This window comes from Odontesthes bonariensis, chromosome 6 (assembly GCF_027942865.1).
Source record: "Odontesthes bonariensis isolate fOdoBon6 chromosome 6, fOdoBon6.hap1, whole genome shotgun sequence".
Taxonomy (NCBI): Eukaryota; Metazoa; Chordata; class Actinopteri; order Atheriniformes; family Atherinopsidae; genus Odontesthes; species Odontesthes bonariensis.
Genome location: NC_134511.1, coordinates 2,545,316 through 2,571,374, shown reverse-complemented (window position 1 = coordinate 2,571,374; position 26,059 = coordinate 2,545,316). Strand labels below are relative to the sequence as shown.

Sequence of the window (26,059 nt, the reverse complement as noted above, 5' to 3'; positions counted from 1 at the left end):
TCACTTATTTTTTATGGAGAATATCATCTAAATGCCGTTTTTCAATGAGAAAAACTAAATAAAACGGATAGCTTCAGCATTTACTGAATTTTATTATCATGCAAGTTTAATTACAGTACTGCGCAGACATACTGTAGGCTAACTCAAATACAGTACATAACTTATTCTCTGCTGTGCCGCCGGTGCATTTTTTTTCTTACAAGTCAGACAATAAAGTTTGAATTCAATCCGCCTTTCAGCACCCCTGCTCGGATCTATGCTCCTCCGTGCCGGTGTTCTGTCGATTTGTGCTACTTGGCGTGAAAACGAAACTTAGAAAATCGGCTTGGCGCATGCGCAAAACCACAAAGTAGCAATTCTCGACAAATAGGAGAAATCGAATGAGCACCGGCCTCCCATCTTACAAGAACCAGCCTGGAGCTTCCAGCGGTCACACGCGCATTCAATCCGCTCTCCAGCACCCATCCTCGGACACATGCTCCTCCATGACTTCCTTTTTCCAGCCATGATTCGCGCGCTTGCTGCCCGGTGTCAACTCGTTACGTTAGCTAGCGAGGCAGAAGCAGACGTCCAGAAAGGAATCAAGGGAGTAAAAAATAAAATAGCTACACGTAGTTTTAAAATTATTTTTGCACATGTTTACATTCATAAAATGGCCAAAAATGAACACTATAAGCGGATTTCTTGATCACTATAAACGAATTATTTAAACAGCATTTGTATAGAAATGATTCCGTCCCAAGCCTTTTGATCCATATAAGCGGTTGATTACTATATCCGTGACCACTATAAGCGGTTTCCACTGTAGTGATGTGATGGGTTTCCTGTTTGCCGATTCTGATTCAGAAGGGGAAAATCTTTCTTTTGGAGATGACGGTCGGTCAACTAGTGAGCTCGCTGAGCATGGTGCGTCTTTGCATGGCAATGGCGGTGCTAATGTACTAGCACACGACCCTTTGCCTAACAAAGTTAGTGGAAAGGCTACTAGGAGTGTTGGTATTCGTAGGGGGGCTGGTGGGAATGGTGGAAACAGTGTAGGTGAGAGTAGCGCTGGGACCAGCGTGAGTGTCAATTCTTTCTACCGTGCTAGCCATGGTGGTGCTTTACTGCGCGGCAGTGCTGCGGCTGTGCAACACACCAATGTCTCCAAAGCACAAAACACTACATTTTCCAACTCTTTGCCCAACACAAGCAGGGGTAAACGGGAGCGTAGTGTCCGTAGAAGGGCTGGTGGGTGTCGGATTGGCCGCAGGGGTGGTCTGAATAGGGCGGAAAGTAGCGAAGATGAAGCGTTGCTAAATGGGAGAGGGGGTGAGAGGAATGAACGTGGCCGGAGTGCCCGTGGGAGAGGTGTACGTGGTAGAGGCAGCAGGGGGAGGCTAAACAGGGCTGGAGATGGTGACTGGGTCTTTTTGAGAGATGAGGAAGTTTTACAGGAATGGATAAAACCCTTTGAGGCAATTGGCTATTGTGGTGATAGAGAAATTCAGATAACCTGCTTTGTGTTCACTACCAACTTGGTGTTTACATGTGTTTGCTACTATATGGCACAGCAGTTGTCAAAATGTACAATTCTTAGTTTTATTATACTGTTTTCCTGTCCATTTGTTATGTGGTTAGCATAACAAAGGGACAGGGAATAATCTGTCTAAACAATTTCAACGTCCATTCAAAATATCAATCTTGAAAGTTGGCCGCCACTATCTGGTGTCAAAGTATGCAAATTAGATTAGTAAATTATTCCCCACATACACTTAGGGTGATTCTCAATATTGTGCCAACTGTCTGTGTGCTGTGCCTTGCCATGAGAGCTTCCACACTCTAAAGAACTACAAACTGTAATCTGGATAGATGGGCACAGATAAGGCCTCTGCTTCTGAAAAACGCCTACTGTTTATATGAGTTTTGTGGTATAATAATGGTTATAATTTGCAACATTTGGCTTACAATTCACTGTTTGCTTGTCAATTTGATATGTGGATAACATAAGGAGGGGTGGATATGATGAAAAAAGGTCAACAATATCATTTATTTCCTGAGAATTATCTAATTCCAAAATGGCCGCAACCATATGACGTCATAATATGCAAATTAGATAGGAAAATTTACAACCTACATGAAATTCAGGTCATTCCCAATATGTTTCTCATTTACACTTTGTCTCTATCTCTAACCATTTAGAAGCCACAGCCTTTTGAAATTTAGATGTCAAAATCTAGTCTTTTTTTTTTTAAAAAAAACTGGCGCCTAAAGCGTTAAGACATGTACACAGATGTGAAACAGTCTTCAAAAGCGTAATTAAGTTTCATAGAACTGAGGTGTAACGCACCCCAAAAGCAAATTAATGATATTAAAATAGTTTATTACACAGAAAGGAGCGACAAACACTGTTCACTTATTTATTTTAAACTGTTAATTATACGTTTTGGGCAGCCTAATACATGAAATTGGATTTATTTGCAGCACCGGGACGTCCGACACAGGTGAGCTGTCACTGATGTCTGATCATAAGCGTTTTAGAGGAGGACAGGGGAGGAGATGGCTCCAAAGTGGTGGTGATAGTAATGCTGTAATCAGACACTAGTTCACGGTTCAGTTGTCCTGACCTGCAGTCCCCAGAGAATAGTAGCTTAGAATAGAAGGAACCAACTTATTCCAGCTTTTTGCACATACGCGGACGTCTCAGTTATTCTGTCTCCATGTTAATGATGCTCAGCTCTGTACCAGCTGACAGGTTCTTGCTGGCATTGATGTCTGTAAATGCAATTATTAATGTTGCTTATGATACGTGCGCTCTGTGGAGAGCTGCGCTCCAGCTGGCTGCTGTGACGGCTCACTGACACTGTGTTTCTGCTTCATTAACATGTTTCAGACTCGCCCGGTTTACATTAATACCTGTATTTTCATGTTTCAAATTTGAGTTGGTTTGCGAGGTTGTGGAGTTCCACTAAAAGGCTTTAATAGGCTATTAAAGGCCTAAAAAGGTTGAGAACCACTGTACTAGATGGCAGCCATCTTGAATTTCATGGTCAAAACAAAGTTGTAATATCAAAATGATGTCAGATTTGGAATCCTCATGGTTGACTTGTATGAAAACGTGCCTTCATACACGATTCTAGGTCATTCAGATCAAAAGTTATTTTGTAGAGATGGCGCCAGGTGCCATTTTGAATTTGGCTCTAGCAAAAAATGCTGGGATTTTTGGGAGGGACATGGGGGCTAAATCTTTTCTAAAGGGTCCATAGAGGTCAAATCAATCATCAAAACATTGTTGCCAGAGGATGGTCACTGAACCTCACATTATGACCCGACTAAATGGTGAGACATTTATAAAAAAATAAAACCCACCGTCATTCCGACCACAGGAGGAAAAAAGTGTCGGAATGACGTTTGATAGAAAATTAAAGTGTCGGGGTGGTCCGTGGCGTAGTGGGCTGAGCAGGCGCCCCATGTACAGAGGCTACAGTCCTCGCTGCAGCTGGCCCCGGTTCCAGTCCCCTATCGGATGGCCCTTTGCTGCATGTAGTTCCCCCTCTCTCTGCACCCTGCTTCCTGTCTCTCTTAACTGTCCTATCCATTAAAGCAGGGCTATTCAATTACAAATACAGTTGGGCCAGATTTTAAAACCGAGACCTTAAGCTGGGCCGGACATTTTCAGCAGTCAGTAAGGAGGAGGTAATGACAAATATAATGAAACAACATGTGATGTTTATTCATCATTTCCCCTCTTCGTATGTTTGTAAAACACATTTAAAAACTGTTAAATGAACTGAGGTAGTCGCAATACTCTGACTCCTGAAATAACCTGGGCATTAAAACAAAAAGTGCACATCCATGGTGATGAAACAGTTTTCCCTTTTGAAATGAAATAAACATAAACAAAACTTCTCTAAATAAATAGAACCTGAGGTAACAGCAATGCTGTTTTTCACTTTAAAATACTAAAAAGAATATTTTGGTCACAAAATGTCGTCTCCCTTTTGAAATGAAATCAGGGTCACATGAAGGCGGGGTTAAAACGACGGTTTTCATCGTCAGTTTTTCCGTTTGAGGGTTGAGAGAGACGAACTTTTTCAGTTGGAGTTGAGCTGCTAACATGGTTCCATCAGTAACTTTCAGAACAACGCGCTGCCTTGTGGGTTGGTTGTGTGTTGCTAGGCTACGTGGAGTGTTGCTTTCTGATCTACTGTAAGAATTCTGAGCTCATTTTCGCAAACTGTGTTTTTCATGGTTTTTCTCTGCTTTTTTGGCTGAACCACAAGTTGGGCCACTCGGGTTATTGCTTCTGGGCCGCATGTGGCCCGCGGGCCGCCATTTGAATAGCCCTGCATTAAAGGCATAAATGCCCCAAAATAATTATAGAAAAAGAAAATTAAAGTGTCGCCATTCCAACAATTTGAGGCCCATGGCGGGATGTAACCCACTGACCGTGATCCTCAGCCAATGACAACGTCTCTGCGCCCTGGTCCGACCGCTCCAGCAGGGGTGAAGAAGCTCAGGACTTTGTGAAGGTTTCTACAGGGCAAATAATATGTGAGTGCAACGCTCACATTCTGCCCTGTGGCGGTGTCACGGGTGGCCAGGTGGATATAATGGAATGTAAATGTGAAGGGGAAGATTGGGAGGAGCAAGTTTATGCGCTGTAGGTCCTGATTACACCAAGAAAAAGCAGCTCCGGAGGACTGCAGATGTTGTCTCGCTTCTTTGTGACCCCCGACTGTCAGAGCAGACTGCCAGAGATGAAGCGGAGACGCTTTGAATGAGGACTGGATGAAGCTGCAGCAGCAGCAGCAGCAGCTGTTGTTTCTCTCTTCAGTTGGTGAGAAAGAAAAGTCTCTGCTGGACTTTTTGTTGCTGCAGCTCAAACATGCATGAATGGGAGTGAGCTCACCTGATTTCCTGTAAAGGAAAAGGGGCGGAGCCTCAGACCAGGTGGACCAGGTGAACCAGTTGATCCAGATTACGACAGAACACAGACACATTCACACAGTTCAGGCTCCATTTTGAGTGGACAGCAGCAGGAGGAAACCTGAGGTCAGAATCAGGTGAGTGTGAACAACCTTATTTCACTGTCAGAGTCTCTGAGTGGGTTTCCTCTCTGGACTGCAGAGGAAGAAGAAGCAGAACTCAGCAGCTTGTTTCTGGTGTTGAAACCAAGCTGATCGGACGGCTCTGATACAAAGAACTGATCCGACTCGGGTGTAAAACCATCAAGTTCAGATTGTTTCAGCTTTCTGACTCACTGTTTAGTTCAGATTGTTGGGTGTGAGGCAGCTGTTGGTCTGACTGATGAAGAAGGCACAGCAAAGATTTTCTGTCCTTTGGGGGCCATTTTCTCTGCTGAAGCTGCTTCACTGCTGGGGGGCGCGTTTCTATGATCACCACTTTCAGAACATTTCTGTTCCTGGATCATTTCTACAGATTATGAGACGTCTCATCAGAAGCTGGATCATTACTGAAGGAGTTTACTGACAGAATGAGTGAACGAACATGTAGATAACACACAGATAAACACAGTGAAGCTGATGTGTTTTAATCAGGACTTCAGAGCAGCTTTGGCAGCAGTAACTCATCTGTAAATCCAAACTCCACAAAGCTGCAGACAGCTGATCAGCTGGGTCAGCACAAACTGAGTCTGACGGCTCGGAGGAAAGAAATGACGTCTCCTTTCTCTAAAAGTTCCTTCTGACGTGGAACAGAAAGAAAAGCAGGAGGTTAAAGCTTGTTTGGCTGTGAGACCTGAACAGACGTGTTTGTCTTCATTCTTTTCTTCTCTCAGACTGACTGAAGTCCAGAAGATGGACAGAGCAGAGTCTGCAGCATCCAGCGGTCGCTCTGCCAACAGGAACCCACCCAGACCTCCAGAACCATCAGACCCAAAGTAAGAGAACTGCTCATGGGGGGGGGGGCAGCTTCTTATCTGAGATATCACCATGGCAACGTATACTGGCAACCCAAACAGGGTGTGAAGCAGGTTGGAAATATTCAGGATGACTTTAAGCTTATTTTTAGGTGGTCTGGCTTAACTCGCCCTAACAACGGAGATGTTGTTGAGCTGTAGTAGGACGCTGGTTATCAGCCCAGGTTTTCTGACTCTGAATATGAGCGTGTTCATGTTCATGAGGAGGTGGCATCAGCGGACCAATCAGAACCTCTAATTCTGTCAGAGTGAAAAGCAGCAGCTGCTGCAGTGAAAGCTGGAAGGAAAGAAGAGAAAAAGGAAAAAGAATGCCAGCAGGAGGAGATGTGATCTGTGTGTGATGGTGTGTTTTATTAAAGCACGTGAGGAGGTTTCACACTTATTCTGTCAGACTGAATTCTGCCTGTTTTAAATGAACCAAGTAAAGAACAAACAGAAAAGAGATTAAAACAGTCAGAGGGCTTCCTGGAAATGTCTGAGTTCATTCTGTCTTCCAGCCTCTAAAATGCTTTTGAGTGGTTGAATGACTGCAGTTAGTTTTAAAACTCTTTCTAAGATGTATGTGGATGTGAATATGAACATAAAGACATCAGCTGATTTAGCTTCAGGAATTTAATACCCTGCACACTCATATAAGGTACAGGTGTAGGGAAAGGCAGGGAAATCTGTTATATTTCAGAGATGATTCTGATTAAATGTTGGTTTTTAATCTTTAACGGTAAACAGGAACAAGCTTTAGAGGAATCAATCCCTGTTTTAGGCTCAGAAACATTCACTGTGGCTGACACGTCTCTGATAAAGATGCTTCTGAGGAGTCTCTCTTTGACTGGACACAGACTCACCGTTAAAGCACCGGCGGCCATTTTATTGGATCATTCTGATAGTGAAGTGAATATTTTTCTGTGTATGTGCATGTGAATAACAGCATGTCTGTGTTTGCAGAGGTCAGCACCTCAGACAGAGAGCAGAGTCTCCAGGATCTGACTGTCTGTCTATGAAGAGTGACTGGTCCAGAGATTATTCTCCTAAGATCAGTGATGAAGCTGGACCCTCAGGCACAAAGTAAGACAACTGAAACACAGATTTCAGGACCTTTCATGATGTCTTTATTACAAAAAAGAGAAAAAATGAATGACTAATTAATTCAGTGATTTCAGAGGTTCCAGGTTCAACTCCCGGCTGGGGCCTTTCTGTGTGGAGTTTGCATGTTCTCCCTGTGTATGCGTGGGTTCTCTCTGGGTATTCTGGCTTCCTCCCACCGACCTAAAACATGCCTGTTACAGGGTTCCCGCGGGGTCTTAAAAAGTCTTAAAAGCATTGAATTTATGAATTTGGAAATAATACCTTAAAAAGACTTGAAAAAGTCTTGAATTTTGATATCTGGGCATTAAAATTTGTGCAGTAACTTCTTCGTATCGCATTCTCCTCAAACGTTTCATTTGTCAACTAGGCTACTATTATTTTGAAAAGCCTAACTAACGTAGCCTAAATGAAGAGTGGCGGAACCAATCATTGAGAACGCAACGCTGCCGCTACCGCTCCGCCCCGGGTCCGATCACATTGCTACAGCACTGACACAGACCACAGCAACAAGCCAAGCAGAAGCGTGAGAAATCAAGGCAAATCTCAGCAGAAAACAAGAAAGTTTAACTTACGCCGTTATGTTGTTTTTCAACATTTGTTTGCGTTTCCTTGCTTCCCATTTCTTGCTGGGATTATGGGGAAATGTCGTAGAGTCTCACGCCAAGTCCTTCAAGCACATGAAAAATATCAAAGCGAAGGATCAAACTCCTTCCATCGCCGGGGTGTTTCAACCGGCCAACGCTAGCCAGTTAGCTATTAATGTATCTGAGCTAGCAGACACGTTAACTGTGAGTAGATCTGCGAACAGCTTTTGGGTCCACACCAACCATGAAAGCCGAGGTGTTGTGGACTCCTAACACAATCGCCAAACACCATTCATATAATGGAAACGAGGGTATTTCAGAGTTGTTTAAATGCATGTTCCCCGATTCCGACATCGCTGCCACAATTACTTGTGGTCCCGACAAAACGGCGTACATAGCCAAGTTTGGTTGAGCTGTGTATATTAAAGAGGAACTGGTGTCCAAGGTAAACAAATCACCGTCCGTTCTTATGTTCGATGAGAGCCTCAACGAAATGACAAATTTTTTAGTTGATTTTCATTATTTATAGTTCTCTCTACTCCCCATATTCCCAGCATGGAATAAGTAGTTAGCTAACATAACCAATGTTAAAAAACAACTTAGCTGTGTCAGTTAAACTTTTTTGTGGTCTGCTGAAATTTTCTTTGATTTTTCACACCTCTGTTTGGCTTGTTTTCTGTGTCTGTGTTGTGGTGTTGTAGCGTTTACTACTACTATGCTGCAATGTTTCATCAATGCTTTACACAGTCCACACTTTCATTTGTTTGAGAAATAAATGAACAAATTTAAAAAAAAAAAGTTTTTCTTTGCCGGTAGGTCTGTGAAATAGGTATTTTTTTATAAATGGTCTTAAAAAGGTCTTAAAAAACTTAAATTTGACTTGAAGAAACCTGTAGGAACCCTGCTGTTAGGTTAACTGGTGTCTCTAAAATGTCCTTAGGAGTGAGCGTGTGTGGTTGTTTGTCTGGTTTGTCTCTGTGTGGCCCTGTCTGGCGGCCTGTCCAGGGTGAACCCCGCCTCTGGCCCATTGACCGCTGGGATGGGCTCCAGCCCCCCCGCGACCCGACCGACAGATTCAGCGGTATAGAAAATGGATGGATGGATTAAATGATGGATGGATTAAATGATCATCATTAAATGATTAAAACAAATCAAAGATGAAATGTCAGAGTAAATAAACAGGGGCCTTAACACAAAGTTAAATGAATACAGTTGCAGAGGAAAGGCGATTTTATTTATAGAGCACAATTCATACACAGGGCAATTCAAAGTGCTTCACAGCTACATAAAATCACAAGAAGGCAATAAAATCATTAAAAATAAAAATAATAAAAATTAATAAACCCATTAAAATAATCATTAATTCATTTAAAAGTGAAGAGTGCAGATAAAATACTTTCAGGTGTCATATGCACAGTTAAACAGAACTGTTATCAGCCTGGATTTAAACATTGTCAGAGCTGAGGCCTGTCTCACATCTTCTGGAAGACTGTTCCAGATTTTAGGAGCATAAAACAAACGCAGCCTCACCTTGTTTAGTCCTGACTCTGGGCCCCAGCAGGAGACCCCTCCCTGGGGCAGCAGACCCCTCCCTGGGGCAGCAGACCCCTCCCTGGGGCAGCCAGGGGTGCAAACGGCGCGCCTTTTGGCGGATGCTGCCTTTTTCACAGCTGTCTGGGGGACTTGTGTGAATATGCAGATCCGATGAAGTATTTATTTTATGTTTGCATCGGTAAAGTTTAATGTTCCTGTTGCATTTGAATGCACCACACAGTTCGTATGACCCCACGTGGGGAGTGCCTCAACAGCCAGGTGAACTGCAGGCGCACGATTTTTACGTTATTTTCTGACCTTAACCAGAGAAGTAAAGCGCAGCTACTTGTGAAAAGGACAGAAAAAGGAGAAAAATCCCGAGTTACACTGAAAGAAAGTCAGAGCACATACCGATTGGCAGTCCGGAGACAAGTACGTCGGTAAGACGAGTCAGTTATCAAAATAAAGGCTTGTTAACGCTTACCGTCGTCCATGCTAATGCTAGCTCTGTGTCTAACAGGCTAAAGCTGGGCATACACTGTGCCCGATGTCAACAAGATTTTCACTCGTGCGACTATTTTGGAGATCGGGCCGAGTTTTGGCTCAATCGTGCGTCTCGCATCGTGTAGTATACATAGGGTAACGACAAACGATTAAGCCCTCCCGACCACCTCCCAATCGATCGGATGAAAATCAAACTTGTTTGAAATCCTGGTCGCCCCTCGTGAGGCTCTCGCACAGTTGAAGCAGCTGGACGAGCCGATTGACCTCATCCTGTCACACTACGCATGCGCGCACATAGGTACGGAAGAGAAAAATGTCAACAGAAGAAGAAAAAGACAACAGAACAGCATGGCAGCGACCGAGTCCGACGTGTCGTGTAGTGTGAGCAGCCAGATCACATCAGACCATCGGGTCGTACAGTGTGAGAACAGGAATCGTGAGCTGTGACGTTTTATCCCTTGCGATTCACTCGTACAGTATGAGCAGCAGCTGAATCACGCGATTGAAAAAATCGCACAGTGTATGCCCAGCTTAACACTCACCTGTCACCTGTAGAGCCGCTGCAAGCTCCGATATTGGCGTAATTTGAAATACAGAGAGCAACGGTGAGAAACTTGTCTTTTTAGCTGCTCTGAGGCTATTTTTCTGTTGTTTCTCGGTGTGCTAAAGTAAGTTGTGGTGATATAAAAGTCTGAGAGTGAACTGAGGTTGTTAATGGTGTGATATTTTGGAACTTGTGTGTATTGAGTCATATTCAAAATGACTTTTTCAAAAAAATTGAAAAAAAGGGGACATGCCAAATGTTTCCAGCGTTGTCTCAGTATTCTTTACTTTTAAGAATTTCCAAGGAACTGGGACAGTGTATTTTCATATAAAGAAGATTTTTGTGTGAATAGGGTGAGCCCTGGATGGCAGAGGTGGTGGCAAAATGTAATTATATGATAATTCCTGCGGGGGCGTGGGCTTCGATAATCTCACTCCTTTTTGACCATACCTCTGTTTGCACCCCTGGGCAGCAGACCCCTCCCTGGGGCAGTAGACCCCTCTCTGGGGCAGTAGACCCCTCCCTGAGGCAGTAGACCCCTCCCTGAGGCAGTAGACCCCTCCCTGAGGCAGTAGACCCCTCCCTGAGGCAGTAGACCCCTCCCTGGGGCAGCAGACCCCTCCCTGAGGTTCTCAGAGCCCGAGTTGGTTCATATGGCTCTAACATGTCAGAGATGTACTTTGATGTTACACCATGAAGAGACTTGTACACAAGCAGAGCTGTTTTAAAGTCTATTCTCTGAGCGACAGGCAGCCAGTGCAGAGACCTGAGCACTGGACTAATATGGTCGCATTTCCTGGTTCTGCTCAGATTTAGGAAAGCAGAAATATCTATGAATCAATGAATGTATGTGAATAACAGCATGTTTGTGTTTGCAGAGGTCAGCACCTCAGACAGAGAGCAGAGTCTCCAGGATCTGACTGTCTGTCTATGAAGAGTGACATGTCCAAAGATTATCCTCCAGACCTCAGTGATGAAGCTGGACCCTCAGGCACAAAGTAAGACAACTGAAACACAGATTTCAGGACCTTTCATGATCTATTTTATTTGTGTTAAACTCAGCATTTATATCCAAACCAGCTAAATGTCCTGTTAACTAGGTTAGCACAGGCATTAACTAGCTGCTGTCTCCTGTTGCCATGACAACAAATGGGAGAACAGCACTCAGTCTGGTGTCAAACCCAAAACTCTGGCTACAGAGCTGAGTTTCTGATCATTTTGGTTTCTGTTGGAAATCTAAACTCTACTTCCAGTTCAGGAGCAACATGGCCTCTGAACAGGACCACATGTCTGTCAGTGATGGTCTGTTTTCTGCCTCTGACAGCTCAGGGGGCCACAGTGGATGGATGTGGGATGAAATGTGCTCATCTCAGAGTGTAGCTGCAGCCAGTGTTGTTAGAATCTATTTGATCAGCCCAGGTCTTTATCAATACACTTATTGGTTATCTGTAATTACTAAAGAGTTTTTTATTTCTTAATTCTAATAGAGCAAATGTAGAATAGGATTAGGACTGATTTGAAATGTTGTCTGCAGAGCAGCAGTAATATTCACACAGTGAAGTCAGCACATAAACTGAGGATTGAACCAAATGTGAAACGTTGCTGCAGGATGGGTTGAGTTTGTATTCACATCAAACAGCAGAGTTGATGCCAAATGGAGTTATTTTAAAAGGATTTTAGTGATGAAGACATGTGTTGACAGAGGGAGGAAGAGGAGTGGTGTTTGTGAGGAGCAGCAGCTGTCCTGCTGTGCTCTGTGTCAGGACGTCCTGAAGGATCCGGTCTCTGCCAGCTGTGGACACTGGTTCTGCAGACAGTGCATCCCCTCATACTGGGACCAGTCTGCTCCCTCAGGAGGCTCATACTGGGACCAGTCTGCTCCCTCAGGAGGCTCATACTGGGACCAGTCTGCTCCCTCAGGAGGCTCATACTGGGACCAGTCTGCTCCCTCAGGAGGCTCATACTGGGACCAGTCTGCTTCCTCCTGTCCCCAGTGTGGAGAAAGATCCAGAGCTGCACCAGGTCAGATATTTCTGTTAACCCGTTTAGACGCACACACACATCAAAATGTTCAAGATGCACAAACAATAATATTTTAACAAAAATATGAATCGCCATGACGACAAAGTCAGTGGTTTAAAAAGAGGAGGTTTAGCTGCTGAAATGTGTCTGTTTTTATTTCAGTTCATGTTTTAGTTTCTTCAGACGCTGAGAATAAAAGTGTTAGTGGACAGTTGTTAGTTTTCAGCCCCCCTCAGGTTTCAGAAGGACTTCACACACAGCTTTGGGTCTGAATGGTTAACCTGCTGATTTAATGCAGACGCATTGTGGTGTCAAACAGAACAACACAACATTTGTTAGGACCTGACTCACATGGACACAACAACAGAGACACACCAACCGTTCAAGCTAAAGAATCATTTTATTAACTCGCATCAGACTGAATTAATACGCCAAATCAAAGCTTTATGTTCTGGGCTGTGGACATCAGTTAAATCAGAGCTGGATCATATTTCTGAGTGGAAGACATAAATGCTGTAATGAGCAAATGGATCAGAAAATGAAACTAAACCAACACAATTACCAAGATAGCAGCACCTGTGGAGAAGAGCAGAGTAATCAGACTGAAATCAGGACTAAAGGAGCCAAAATAAGATGGGAGGAGCCACAGGTGTCCTAAATCACACAGATCAGCTCCCAGCAGAACAAACAGACACTCGTTAATACCACAACCAACCACAAGAGGACCCACGGGGTCATCACAAAGGTCATCAGGAACATCATTTAAAGCTGAACTCCCAGTGAAATGGATCTGAGGTTTCTTCTGGAACACGTCCTCTTTTCACTCTGCAGAAGGGAAATCCAAACCCAAATGAACATGTTGTCGCGTTACTTGATAAAATATCAAAGTTCTCACTGTCTAAATAAACCTTTTTTAACCTCGTATGGTTTGGAACCACCTTCAAAGAAGGAAAAACACAGAATCTTACTATTCTGGTATGTTAAGTTAAAATTTCAATTAATAACCAGTCTCATGTCACGCTACTTTCGTGAATTCTCGTTTGATTTGACAGACATTACGTAAAGAAAGCCTACAACACAACCTGTTAATTTTATATATATATATATATATATGAACTATTTATTAAAATAATATGACCAAAGACATGAACCTTAAAAACAAACAGGAGAAATTCACTGAATATGGGTGATCATATAAAACACTCAGTAAATTGAAAATAAAATATGGGGAAAGGAGAGGTACCGGATTTACTCAAGTAGTTTAGGTTTGTTTACTATTTGCAGCTAAAGACTGTAGGGCTGTAGCGATACACTAATCTCACAATACGATACACGATATTCAGCCTACGATACACGATATTCAGCCAACGATACGATACACGATATTCAGCCTACGATACACGATATTCAGCCTACGATACACGATATTCACCCTACGATACACGATATTCAGCCTACGATACACGATATTCAGTCAACGATACGATACACGATATTCAGCCTACGATACACGATGTTCAGCCTACGATACACAATATTCAGCCTACGATACACAATATTCAGCTAACGATACTATTCAAAACAATTCGATACATCATTTTCTGAGGGGAAAAAAGGGACAGTGTGATTTGACATGAATCGTCGCTGATTGGACCGGTGGTCCGACCTTTGACCCGGAAGGACAACACCGCCAGACAAACAGAAACAAACGAACAAGTCACAAATGTGAGAGCTGTGCACTTTTTACAACATTTTTATGAACTAATTTATCACTGTTTTGTATAATTTGACCCCCTGGCATTGTAGTACCTTAATGTTCTGTGTTCTCGCGGCTGAAAAATAATTTATCTTTATCGAGAACCGAAATAGCGATATATATCGCAGTGTCGATAAAATTGCTCAGCCCTAAAAGACTGACATCTTGGAGTCATTTAACATTTTAACAGTGAAATCTCTATTGACACCCATCGTATCCGTCTGGAAAGTAAAAAGGGCAGATCTTACTTATTCATCGATACTGTAGCCCTGTTAGTCTGCTCGGAACACACCAGGTGGTAGCCAGCAGGTTCCAAGTGGGTTTCTCGGTTCTGCGTCTCAAGGCCCTACTTGGTTATGGATAACTTTCGTGGACTTTCAAGTTGCCCGGACGGTCGTTTTCTACATCAGGAGACGGGAATGGATGGCATCGAGGACTCCACTGTGCAGAATGACAAAATTGTCCAAGTGTCGGAGTTGGTTGGGTTGCTGACCAACTCTGATGAGGTGAACTTAAATGAACTAAAAGTTGACCAGCTTGGCGCTGGCCTTCTTGGTAGGAAAAACTACGTGAGGTTAAAAACGTGCGACGTAGAAAGACATGGATGACGATGGAAGAACAAAAACGTATATCTTTCTACTACTTAATTCTGTTTCTTTCTTTGCTCGGATCTTCTTCCTCCTCATCTTTCTATCTTCCTGTTCTCTCTTCGCTTCTCTTCTTCTGCATGATTCATTCGGCATTTTGGATCGTGGGTTCCGGGGTTTGACTCGCGGAGGCGGGGCGTGACATAGGATTACGCTACACTTTCAGCCAATGATATTCAATTCATTTTTTTTTTTTTTTTTTTTTAAATTCATTTTTATTTATATAGCACCAAATACAACAAATGTCATCTCAAGGCACTTAGATAATAAAGTCCAATTCAAGCCAATTGGAATTCAATTCATTGTAATCATAATTATTCATAAAATAATCCAATTCGTTCATATAGAGCCAATTCAAAAACAATTTCCTAGCTAAGGAAACCAACAGATTGCACTGAAAACTTTTTCTTTTTCGGTCCAATCTCCCGTCCTGAGCGTGCCTGAGGCGACTGTGGAGAGAAACGACTCCCTTTTAACAGGAAGAAACCTCTGGCAGAACCAGAACCAGGAAGGGTGGCCATCCGCCTCGACCAGCTGGGGTTTGAGAGGACAGAAAGGGGGGGAGGGGGCCGCGGCGGCACTGTAACACCATTCAAAGGATATCTGTTGGAACAGGGAAACACGAGTTAATGACCACAATAATGTCACATATACAGGTGCTGGTCAACGAATTAGAATAATTTGAAATAGTGCAATCAATAAATTCTTTGAATGCATTTTTCGTGCAGAAAGCAAATCAGGTGTTCACCGCACCTGTCCTACTCGTTAGACTAATCACAGAACTCGTTACCTGTAAAAAATTTGCTCAGCTGATCTTTCCAAAAGGCCCATTTAGGCCATTTAACTGTGACACTGTTGTTTTATTGAATTAGAATAATGGAGAAACCGTTTCATTGAATTAGAATAATTTTTATTATAATTAGAATCATCACTTTCTCAGTATTTTGTGGCTGCCCCCTTGGCTTGTATGACTGCCTGAAGTCTCCGCGGCATCGATTTAACCAGCTTGTCGCAAGTTTCCGCACTCACAGCTTCCCAGGCAGTGGCGATGTTCTGCTTCAGTTGGTCCAGCGTAGTAGGCTTTCTGTCGCGAATTTTCCGCTTGACGATGGCCCAAAGGTTTTCAATGACATTGAGGTCAGGCGAGTTGGCCGGCCATGCCAAAACTTCAAGCTGTTTTTTAGTGAACCAATCTTTGGTCGACTTTGCCGCATGAGCCGGTGCAAGATCCTGTTGAAATATGAAGTCTTCTTCGCCAAACTGTTCCTCAACAGTCGGAATCAGGAACGTTTCCAGAACATCTTGATATACGGCAGCATTGACAGTCTTCTTGAGGAAGCAGAGTTTCCCTACACCTCGAGCGGACATGCATCCCCAGACCATAACGCTCTGGGGAAACTTGACGGATCTTTTCACGCACTCGTGGTTGTAGGTTTCGCCACCACGACGCCAGACACGAGGACCTTGGTCACCGAAGGAGATGCAGAAGCGTGATTCGTTTCTGCCAGTCTTCAGCAGTCCACTCGCCGTGTTCTTTGGCCCACTTCAGCCGTTTCACCATTTGTTTCTTGTTCAGCATCGGTTTTACTGCTGGAACGCGAGATTTGAAGCCGAGTTCGCGCAGACGACGGTAAGTGGTTGATCTGGAGACGTCAGCGCCGGTCTGCTTGTTCCACAAGTCGGTGAGCTCGGAAGTGGACTTGAACCGGTTGCTGACGCTGGACCAACTGAAGCAGAACATCGCCACTGCCTGGGAAGCTGTGAGTGCGGAAACTTGCGACAAGCTGGTCAAATCGATGCCGCGGAGACTTCAGGCAGTCATACAAGCCAAGGGGGCAGCCACAAAATACTGAGAAAGTGATGATTCTAATTATAATAAAAATTATTCTAATTCAATTAAACGGTTTCTCCATTATTCTAATTCAATAAAACAACAGTGTTACAGTTAAATGGGCTAAATGGGCCTTTTGGAAAGATCAGCTGAGCAAATTTTTTACAGGTAACGAGTTCTGTGATTAGTCTAACGAGTAGGACAGGTGCGGTGAACACCTGATTTGCTTTCTGCACGAAAAAAGCATTCAAAGAATTTATTGATTGCACTATTTCAAATTATTCTAATTCGTTGACCAGCACCTGTACATAAAGAGAGTAAAGTGAGGAAAGGTGTGACAGATGAGGCCCCCCAGTAGTCTGGGCCTATAGCAGCTTAACTATGGGATGTTTCAGGATCACCTGAGCCATCCCTAACTATAAGCTTTATCAAAAAGGAAAGTTTTAAGCCTAGTCTTAAAAGTGGAAAGGGTGTCTGCTTCCCGGACATTTACTGGCAGCTTATTCCACAAGAGAGGGGCCTGATAACTGAAGGCTCTGCCTCCCATTCTACTTTTAGAAACTCTGGGAACCTCAAGTAAACCTGCAGTTTGGGAATGAAGTGCTCTGTTAGGAAAATATCTTACAATGAGATCTTTAAGACATGATGGAGCTCGGTCATTAAGAGCTTTATATGTTAGGAGAAGAATCTTAAATTCTATTCTGAATTTAACAGGGAGCCAATGAAGAGAAGCTAAAACTGGAGAAATATGATCTCTCCTGTTAGTTCTCATCAAAACTCTGGCTGCAGCATTTTGGATCAACTGAAGGCTTTTCAGAGAATATGTGGGACAGCCCATAAATAAAGAATTACAGTAGTCCAATCTTGAAGTAACAAATGCATGGACTAGTTTTTCTGCATGACTCTGAGACAAGATGTTCCTGATTTTAACAATATTACGAAGATGAAAGAAGGCAGTCCTAGAAACCTGTTTTATATGCGAGTCAAATGATAAATTCTGGTCAAAAATAACTCCAAGGTTCCTCACTGTAGAACTAGAAGCCAAGGAAATACCATCTAGAGTAACTATATAGCTAGACAATTTCTCCCTGAAACGCTCAGGTCCAAAGATAACGACTTCAGTTTTGTCTGAATTTAGAAGCAGACAGTTCTCAGTCATCCAGGTCTTTATGTCTTTAAGACATGCTTGTAGTCTGACCAACCTATTGGGTTCATCTGGTTTTATAGATAAGTACAGTTGAGTATCATCAGCATAGCAATGGAAATTTTTGCCATGCTGTCTAATAATGTTACCTAATGGAAGCATGTATAAAGTGAAAAGAATCGGTCCAAGCACAGAACCCTGGGGAACTCCATGACTTACTCTGGTGTGTGAGGAAGATTCTTCATTTACAAGAACAAACTGAAATCTATCAGATAAATATGACTTAAACCAGCCTAATGCAGTTCCATTAATCCCAATAACATGTTCAAGTCTGTGTAATAAGATACTGTGATCGACCGTATCAAATGCAGCACTGAGATCCAACAGGACAAGCACAGACACAAGTCCGCTATCAGAGGCTAAGAGGAGATCATTGGTAACTTTCAGCAGTGCAGTTTCTGTGCTATGATGCACTCTGAATCCTGACTGAAACTCTTCAAACAGATTATTTCTGTGTAAGTGATCACAAAGCTGAGCTGCAACTATTTTTCCAAGAACTTTAGACATAAAAGGGAGATTGGATATAGGTCTATAATGAGCCAACACTTCTGAATCAAGAGTAGGTTTTTTTAAGTAAAGGTTTAATTACAGCAACCTTAAAAGTCTGAGGTACATATCCTGTCAACAAAGACAGATTGATCAAATCCAATATGGAAGTGTCAATTAAGGGGAAAACCTCCTTGAACAGTCTGGTTGGGATTGGGTCTAAAACACAAGTTGATGGTTTAGAAGAGACTATTGCTGTTGTTAGCTCAGAGAGATCAACTGGGCAGAAGCCGTCTAAATACAAATCAGGTTCTAAAGATACTTCTAAAGCTGCTGTACTTGATGATACATTACTGATAATAGTGGGAAGTACTCCATCAATCTTCTCTCTGATAGAAACTATTTTATTAATAAAGAAGCTCATGAAATCATCACTGCTGAGAGTTAAAGGAATAACTGGCTCAGCAGAGCTCGGACTCTTAGTCAGACTGGCTACAGTGCTGAAAAGAAACCTGGGATTATTCTTATGCTCTTCTATCAATGATGAATAATAAGCAGTTCTAGCTTTACGAAGGGCTTTCTTATACGTTATTAAACTATCTTTCCAGACTAACTGAGACTCTTCTAAATTAGAGGAACGCCACTGTCTCTCCAGCTTTCTTGCAGTCTGCTTTAAAGCACGCAGCTGTGAATTATACCAAGGAGCCAGCCTCTTCTGACTGATTACCTTCCTTTTCAGAGGGGCAACATTGTCCAGTGCTGTACGCATTGAAACTATAGTGCTGTCAACAAGAGAGTCAAGTGCTGCTGGAGTAAAGTTTAGGTAGTCGTCCTCTGTCATATCTGCACATGGCAGTGAAGAAAAGGATGATGGAATTAATTCTTTAAATCTGGTTACAGCATCCTCTGATAGACACCTTCTATATGTAAATTTCTTCTCAGAAACTGTATAGTCAAGTAATGTAAACTCAAAGGTTATCAGAAAATGGTCAGATAAGACAGAGTTATGAGGGAACACTGTTAACTGTTCACTCTCAATGCCATAAGTCAGCACAAGATCAAGGGTGTGATTAAGGCAGTGCGTCGGTCTGTGAACACTCTGAGAAAATCCAATAGAGTCCAATATAGAATTAAAGTTCATATTCAGGCTGTCATTTTCAACATCTACATGAATATTAAAGTCACCCACTACAATGACTTTATCTGTACTCAGCACTAACTGGGATAAAAACTCTGAGAATTCAGACAGAAACTCAGAATAAGGGCCAGGTGGACGATACACAACAACAAACACAAGAGGTTTTTGGGATTTCCACTTTGGGTGGGAAAAACTGAGAATCAGATATTCAAAAGAGCTCAAACTAATCTTGGGTCTGGGACTGATGAGTAACCCTGATCTGAAAATAGCTGCCACTCCTCCTCCTCTGCCTGTGGTTCGAGGAACGTGAACATTTAAACAGTCAGAGGGAGTTGATTCATTAATGCTAACATGATGCTCCTGCTGCAGCCAGGTTTCTGTAAGACAAAATATATCAATATGATGATCACACATCAACTCATTCACTAACAGAGACTTCGAAAGGAGAGATCTGATATTCAGCAAACCACATTTAATAGTTTGATGTTTTTGTTCAGTTAAAGTTTTTGTTTTAATAATTTCTTTTTGCACAAGAGGATTTGCTCCTTTTGTGTTAATTGATTGGGGGGGTAGCAGCAGGTGGGAAGCTGCAGAGAAGTGTGTAAGACTACAACTCTGCATCCTGCTCTGAGCCCTGGGTTGTCATGTTTTAGGGTGGCAAATAAATTCATCCATATTTCTAGAAATGAGAGCTGCTCCTTCCAAAGTGGGATGGATGCCGTCTCTCCTCATCAGACCAGGTTTTCTCCAGAAAGATTGCCAATTATCTCTGTAGCCCACGTTGTTTGCTGGACACCATCTAGACAACCAGCGATTGTAGGACGACATGCAGCTAAACATGTCATCGCTGGTCAGATTTGGCAGGGGTCCAGAGAAAACTACGGAGTCCGACATTGTTTTGGCAAAATTACCCACCGATGCAACATTAATTTTAGTGACCTCCGATTGGCGTAACCGGGTGTCATTAACGCCGACGTGAATAACTATTTTACCATATTTACGTTTATCCTTAGCCAGCAGTTTTAAATAGGATTCTATGTCGCCCGCTCTGGCCCCTGGAATGCATTTGACTATGGCCGCTGGTGTCTCTAATGCCACGTTTCTGACTATGGAGCTGCCAATTACCAGGGTTTTTTCCTCAGCGGGTGTGTCGCTGAGTGGGGAAAATCTGTTAGAAGTGTGGACAGGTCGATGGTGAACAACGGGCTTGACTTTAGAGCTATGCCTCTTCCTGACAGTCACCCAGTCACGTTGTAATCCTGGCTGCTCGGGTTCTGCTAGGGGGAGGCTAATTGAGCTAGCTACGCTAGGTGGCTCCGCATTGACTAAAGGGACCTGGCTCGCTATCGGTTGATTTTCAACAGTGCAGAGCCGAGCTTCCAATTCAGATAACCTCGCCTCCAAAACTACAAAAAGACTACATTTGTTACATGTACCATTATCGCTAAAGGAGGCAGAGGAGTAACTAAACATCTGACACACGGAGCAGGTGAAAGCAGGAGAAGGAGGAAGAGAACCGGTAGCCATGCTACGCTAGAGAACCAGACACACCGTTAAAAAGTGAGAATAAAGATTAAAGATCTGTAGGAGTGTGTTAGAACAGAACGGTATGCTATAGAGTTTAACTATGCAAAATTGTGTAAGTTATAGATAGAAATAAAGTGATTATCAGTACTCCAAGCGGAGCAAGAAATTTCACAGTGCACAAGCAAGGTAAAAGGAAGTGATGCAACACGTCTTACCGCAAAGCAAAGCGATATGCCTGAAACTGTGACGTCTGCCTGGGCGTGTTTTGTAAGACGATCTGATTCTAATGTTAGAGATTTTGGAAAAAACAAAAACTCTATTTCTCCCTTCCTCCGTCTCATAAAACATTTGTCTCGATGATTCTGAAAACACCACAACTTGTTAAGATATGCAGATTAAAGATATAACACACTTATGATGTAAAGATATCAAATAACACATAACATGACATGGATGATGATTATGAGTCTCAAAATTCAGATGAATATCTTTAAAGTTATGACATATAAATAATGAACCAAACAATGTTATTTTCCTGTGTTAACAATGGAATAGAAAAAGAAACGGCAGAAACATTGGTTAACAGTTGCATTTCTTCATTTAAATGTCCAGTTTACTGACTTCAATTGGATTGAACTATTCAGTACTACAGACCACTAGGGGGCAATGTGGTTCCATAGGCAGGTTAGTCATTTTTCCAACAGGGTTATTTCTTCATTACCTCCGCCAAGGAGGTTATGTGATCGCCCGAGTTTGTCTGTTGGTTTGTTCGTTCGTCTGTTCATTCGTCTGTTCGTGCTGCAATCTTGCGACCTCCACAAGGTGGCGCAACACAACAAAAGATTGCAACGGCAAGCCAGTGTGCATAACTGCATATAGCGTAATATTTGCTTGCACGGCAACCCAGTGTGCACGGCGAACACTGCTGTTCAATAATGAATAGGGAGAAGGGAATGCCTCTTCTGCTGACAGCGCCAAAGAACAAGTAGCCCACATCAGGAACGTATGTCCATACATGGCTCGCTATCCACAGGTAGGCCACACCTTCGCAGCCATCTGTGATTGTTTCAGACCATTCACTACAATATATGGGTGGATAAAAAAAATGCGCTTATAAAACAAAGCTTCCTTGGCGGAGGTCTGCACTCTGAGTGCATTTCTAGTTATTCTTGCAAGTACGATCGTGAAAAGGGTCTTAAAATGCAGTTCATGATTTCACTGAGAACCTGAAAGAACTTGTACAAATTTATCAAACACATTTAATACAGTTTTAAGACTCTACTGAAAGTGAATCTGAGTAAAGTCATTTCCAATTCCATGAGGCGCCTGGTTCTCTTATCTGGCTTGGTGAGGGTAGTTGTCACCTTTGATTTACTTTGTCCAGATAAAGTAGAGAGTGGGTTAGTCTGGGTTTCCTCCAATTTTCTCCTAAGAGGGTCCTTTGTTTGTTCAGCTTGTTAATGCATCCCTCATAAGTTTATGGCGCAGGTCTGTGCCAAATACAAAAATTTCAGTTTGTATTAATTTCACACTTGTGGATGGTCACAACGTGGGGTGCCGCCAAAGAACAAATGCGGAGAATACAAGAAAACTATAATGTCCAAGTTGAGGAAATCCATCGACAATTTGAAGCAGAAGAACGCAAACAGCGTCGACGCAATCGACGAAGACGTTTAGCCGTCATGGATCTAAACACACGTGTCTGCAAGAAGAGTGTGGAAGATGGCAAGACCACAAGGGTTGGTGTTTTGGTCCAATGCTCTGAACAGTTTTGACGACGACGAGTGGAGAAAGCATTTTCGGATGTCGCGGCAAACCTTTTAAACTCCTCACGTCACGCCACGCCCACGTCCATCCCGCGTCAATTGCTTTCACATCAAACTCGGCTCGGCAAAAAGACTAGGGTCCGACGCGGGTCGAATGGCGAGTCGAGTTGACACCCCAGCCCGGATCGTCAGTGTGAAAGGAACAGCGGACACACTAAATTCGCGAATTAAACGCGGGTTCTTCCTCAGTGTGAAAGGGGCTTGTGTGAAGCCAAAAACATGTTCAACTGGTGTCAAAAAGATAAAGAAGTCCTGATTAATTTAATCTGTTTGTGTTTGGTCTCATTTGTTCTTTGTTCAGCAGATGTTGGTGTGCAGGAGGTTTTAGATGAACATAAGATGAGTCTGAGGAGGAGATGTGAACATGTGACTGAAGGAAGTGATGGAGCAGGAGGTGGAACCCTCCTCAGCAGGATCTACACTGAGCTCTACATCACAGAGGGACAGAGTGAAGAGGTTAATACCCAACATGAGGTGAGGCAGCTGGAGACGGCTTCCAAGATCCGCCATGACTCTCCAATCAGGTGCCAGGACATCTTTAAAGCCTTAGCTGAGCAGCAGGGAGCCATCAGAGTGGTTCTGACCAACGGCGTCGCTGGAGTTGGAAAAACCTTCTCAGTGCTGAAGTTCACTCTGGACTGGGCCGAGGGCCTGGAGAACCAGGATGTCAGTGTGGTGATTCTGCTTTCCTTCAGGGAGCTGAACCTGATCAGAGAGGAGCAGCACAGTCTTCTCACGCTGCTCCATGTTTTCCATCCAACATTACAGCAGCTCCCAGCAGAGCAGCTGGCCGGCTGCACACTTCTGTTCATCCTGGACGGCCTGGATGAAAGCAGACTGTCTCTGGAGTTCAGCTGTCAGGTTGTGTCTGAGCTCACCCAGAAGTCATCAGTCAGCGTGCTGCTGACAAACCTCATCAGGGGGAACCTGCTTCCCTCGGCTCGCCTCTGGATAACCACACGGCCCGCAGCGGCCAATCAGATCCCTCCTGCGTGTGTCGCCAGGGTAACAGAAGTACGAGGCTTCACCGATGCCCAGAAGGAGGAGTACTTCAGGAGGAGGTTCAGAGATGAAGAGCAGGCCAGCAGGATCAGCTCCCACATCCAGGCATCCAGGAGCCTCCACATCATGTGTGGAATCCCAGTCTTCTGCTGGATCACTGCTACAGTTCTGGAGCACATGTTGACCCCCGAGCAGAGAGCAGAGCTGCCCAAGACCACCACTGACATGTACTCGCACTTCCTGCTGGTTCAGACACAGAGGAAGAAGAACAAGTACCACCAGGGACCTGAGGCGGGTCCACAGGGGCTGACGGAGGCTGACGGGGACGTTCTCCTGAAGCTGGGGAGGCTGGCGTTTGAACATCTGGAGAAAGGAAACATCATGTTCTACCAAGAAGACCTGGAGCAGTGTGGCCTGGATGTCCCAGAGGCATCGCTGTATTCAGGAGTTTGTACAGAGATCTTCAAAAGAGAGTGGGGGATCTTCCAGAAACCAGTTTACTGCTTTGTTCATCTGAGTGTTCAGGAGTTTCTGGCTGCAGTCTACATGATGCACTGCTACACCAGCAGGAAGGAGGAGGTGCTGAAGAGATTCCTGGGAGAAAAATACCGTTACTCATCTCTGGATGACTTCCTGAAGAGAGTCATGGAGAAATCCTTTCACAGTAAAAATGGCCACCTGGACCTGTTTGTCCGCTTCCTTCATGGCCTCTCTGTGGAGTCCAACCAGAGACTCTTAGCAGGCCTGCTGGGTCAGACACAGAACAGTCCAGAAACCATCCAGAGAGTTATCAACAACCTCAAGAAGATGACCACGTCTAACATTTCTCCTGACAGAAGCATCAACATCTTCCACTGTCTGATGGAGATGAACGACCTCTCAGTTCATCAGGAGATCCAAGAGTTCCTGAAGTCAGAGAACAGATCAGAGGAGAAACTCTCTGAGATCCAGTGCTCAGCTCTGGCCTACATGCTGCAGATGTCAGAGGAGGTTCTGGATGAGTTGGACCTGAAGGAGTACAACACAACAGCTGAGGGACGAAGGAGGCTGATTCCAGCTGTGAGGAACTGCAGAAAGTTCCGGTGAGTTGATGTGTTCAGTGACTTCATGAGTCAGTGTAGATTAGTAGTTTAGTTCCCTAAAAGCTGTTTCTGCACATGAACAGCAGAGATGTTCTGGAGAACCTGCAGACAGGTTCATCTGGACCTTTCCCACAGTTTCTGCTCACATGTGCTTCACAGCAGCAGACCTACTGTTGGAGACAGGAAGCCAGCATTAACCTGCTGTTTCCACTGTTTCCCATGTAGGCCTGCTTTAGGCCCACATGGCCGGTCCCCAACACAACCAGAAGCTAAGAAATCTGCCCACTTTTTCAGATCGGCACATACAGAGTGTTTCCATGGCAACCTGACTCACAGGAGAGAATCTTGGACAGATTGGGCTCAGTTCCCAGCTCACTGGAAATGATGCAACAGAAATCTGTGGGAATATGTTGGAACAAGTATTTTGGGGGTTTAAAGTTTTACTGAACTGGATCATTAAGAGCATTTGTCAGAATAAAAGTTTTTGTTGGTAAAATTGTGATGGTTGGATCAGCAGAAGGTTTTATAGGTGAGCGGCCTCAGTCGGGTCATTTCATTGTTGGCTGTTGGAGGGATTGATTGTGAAAGCTTTGGCTCAACAGTCTCTGCCGTCATATCTTTTACTTCATAATGTGCCGCACATTTTCAATGGGAGACAGGTGTGGACTGCAGGCGGGCCAGTTTAGTTCCTGCACTCTGCTCCTATGAAGCCACGCTGCTGGCACACCTGCAGAATGTGGCCTGGCATCGTCTTGCTGAAATAAGCAGGACGTCCCTGAAAAAGCCGTGTTGCTCCTGTTTGGAGCTTTCAGCATTAATGGCGCCCTCACAGATGTGCAGGTTACCCACGCCATGGGCACCAAAACAGCCCCACACCATCACAGATGCTGGCTATGGAACTTTGCTCTGATAACAATCTGGATGCTCCTTTTCCTCTTTAGCCCGGAGGACACCACGTCCATGATTTCCACAAACGCTTTGAAATGTGGACTCAGACCACGGCACAGTACTGAATGCTAGCAGCTTTTATGGCTGCAGATTAGAGATATTAAGACATCCATCTGCAGTGAAACGCAGACGCCATCATCTGAGAAGACGGCGTGAACTGTGGCCTTTGCACAGAATGTAAATATACGAGGGGAAAGCTCAAAGCGTACAGCCTGCAGTGTTGGAGCTGATGTCTCCGGAGACATAATGATGTTGCTCTGTGGCAGCTTTCAGAGCCCTGGAGAAGCTAACTGGTGCTTAGAAGCTTCTTAGAGTGGATTCTTCCTGTATATGGGTGTGAACAGTCCCAGCTGACAGTGGTTAGCAAAGAGATCGTCTTTCAGCTGTAAATGTTCACTAAGCTGAACTTTTTATAAAGATTC

At 43.8% G+C, this 26,059-nt stretch overlaps 1 protein-coding gene across 9 annotated transcripts in view; it reads left to right on the top strand.

Annotated features, from left to right (window-relative positions):
* The window catches only part of LOC142381821 (protein NLRC3-like), a 126,490-nt gene that overhangs the window by 33,445 nt on the left and 66,986 nt on the right, over window positions 1-26,059 (top strand). For 5 of the 9 annotated variants that reach the window (XR_012769902.1, XM_075467066.1, XM_075467068.1 and 2 more), the window contains 4 exons: window positions 6,863-6,982; window positions 11,047-11,166; window positions 11,871-12,190; window positions 22,907-24,689. The exons of 1 other annotated variant lie outside the window; for it this stretch is intronic. Coding sequence is in view for 7 of the 8 variants with exons in the window: in XM_075467066.1 (XP_075323181.1) it covers window positions 6,863-6,982; window positions 11,047-11,166; window positions 11,871-12,190; window positions 22,907-24,689 (2,343 nt within the window). In the remaining variant the exon portion in view is untranslated. Of the gene's footprint in view, window positions 1-4,886; window positions 5,046-5,779; window positions 5,882-6,862; window positions 6,983-11,046; window positions 11,167-11,870; window positions 12,191-22,906; window positions 24,690-26,059 lie in introns of those variants that run through there. 3 more of the 9 variants (XM_075467069.1, XM_075467065.1, XM_075467073.1) reach the window with 3 other exon arrangements.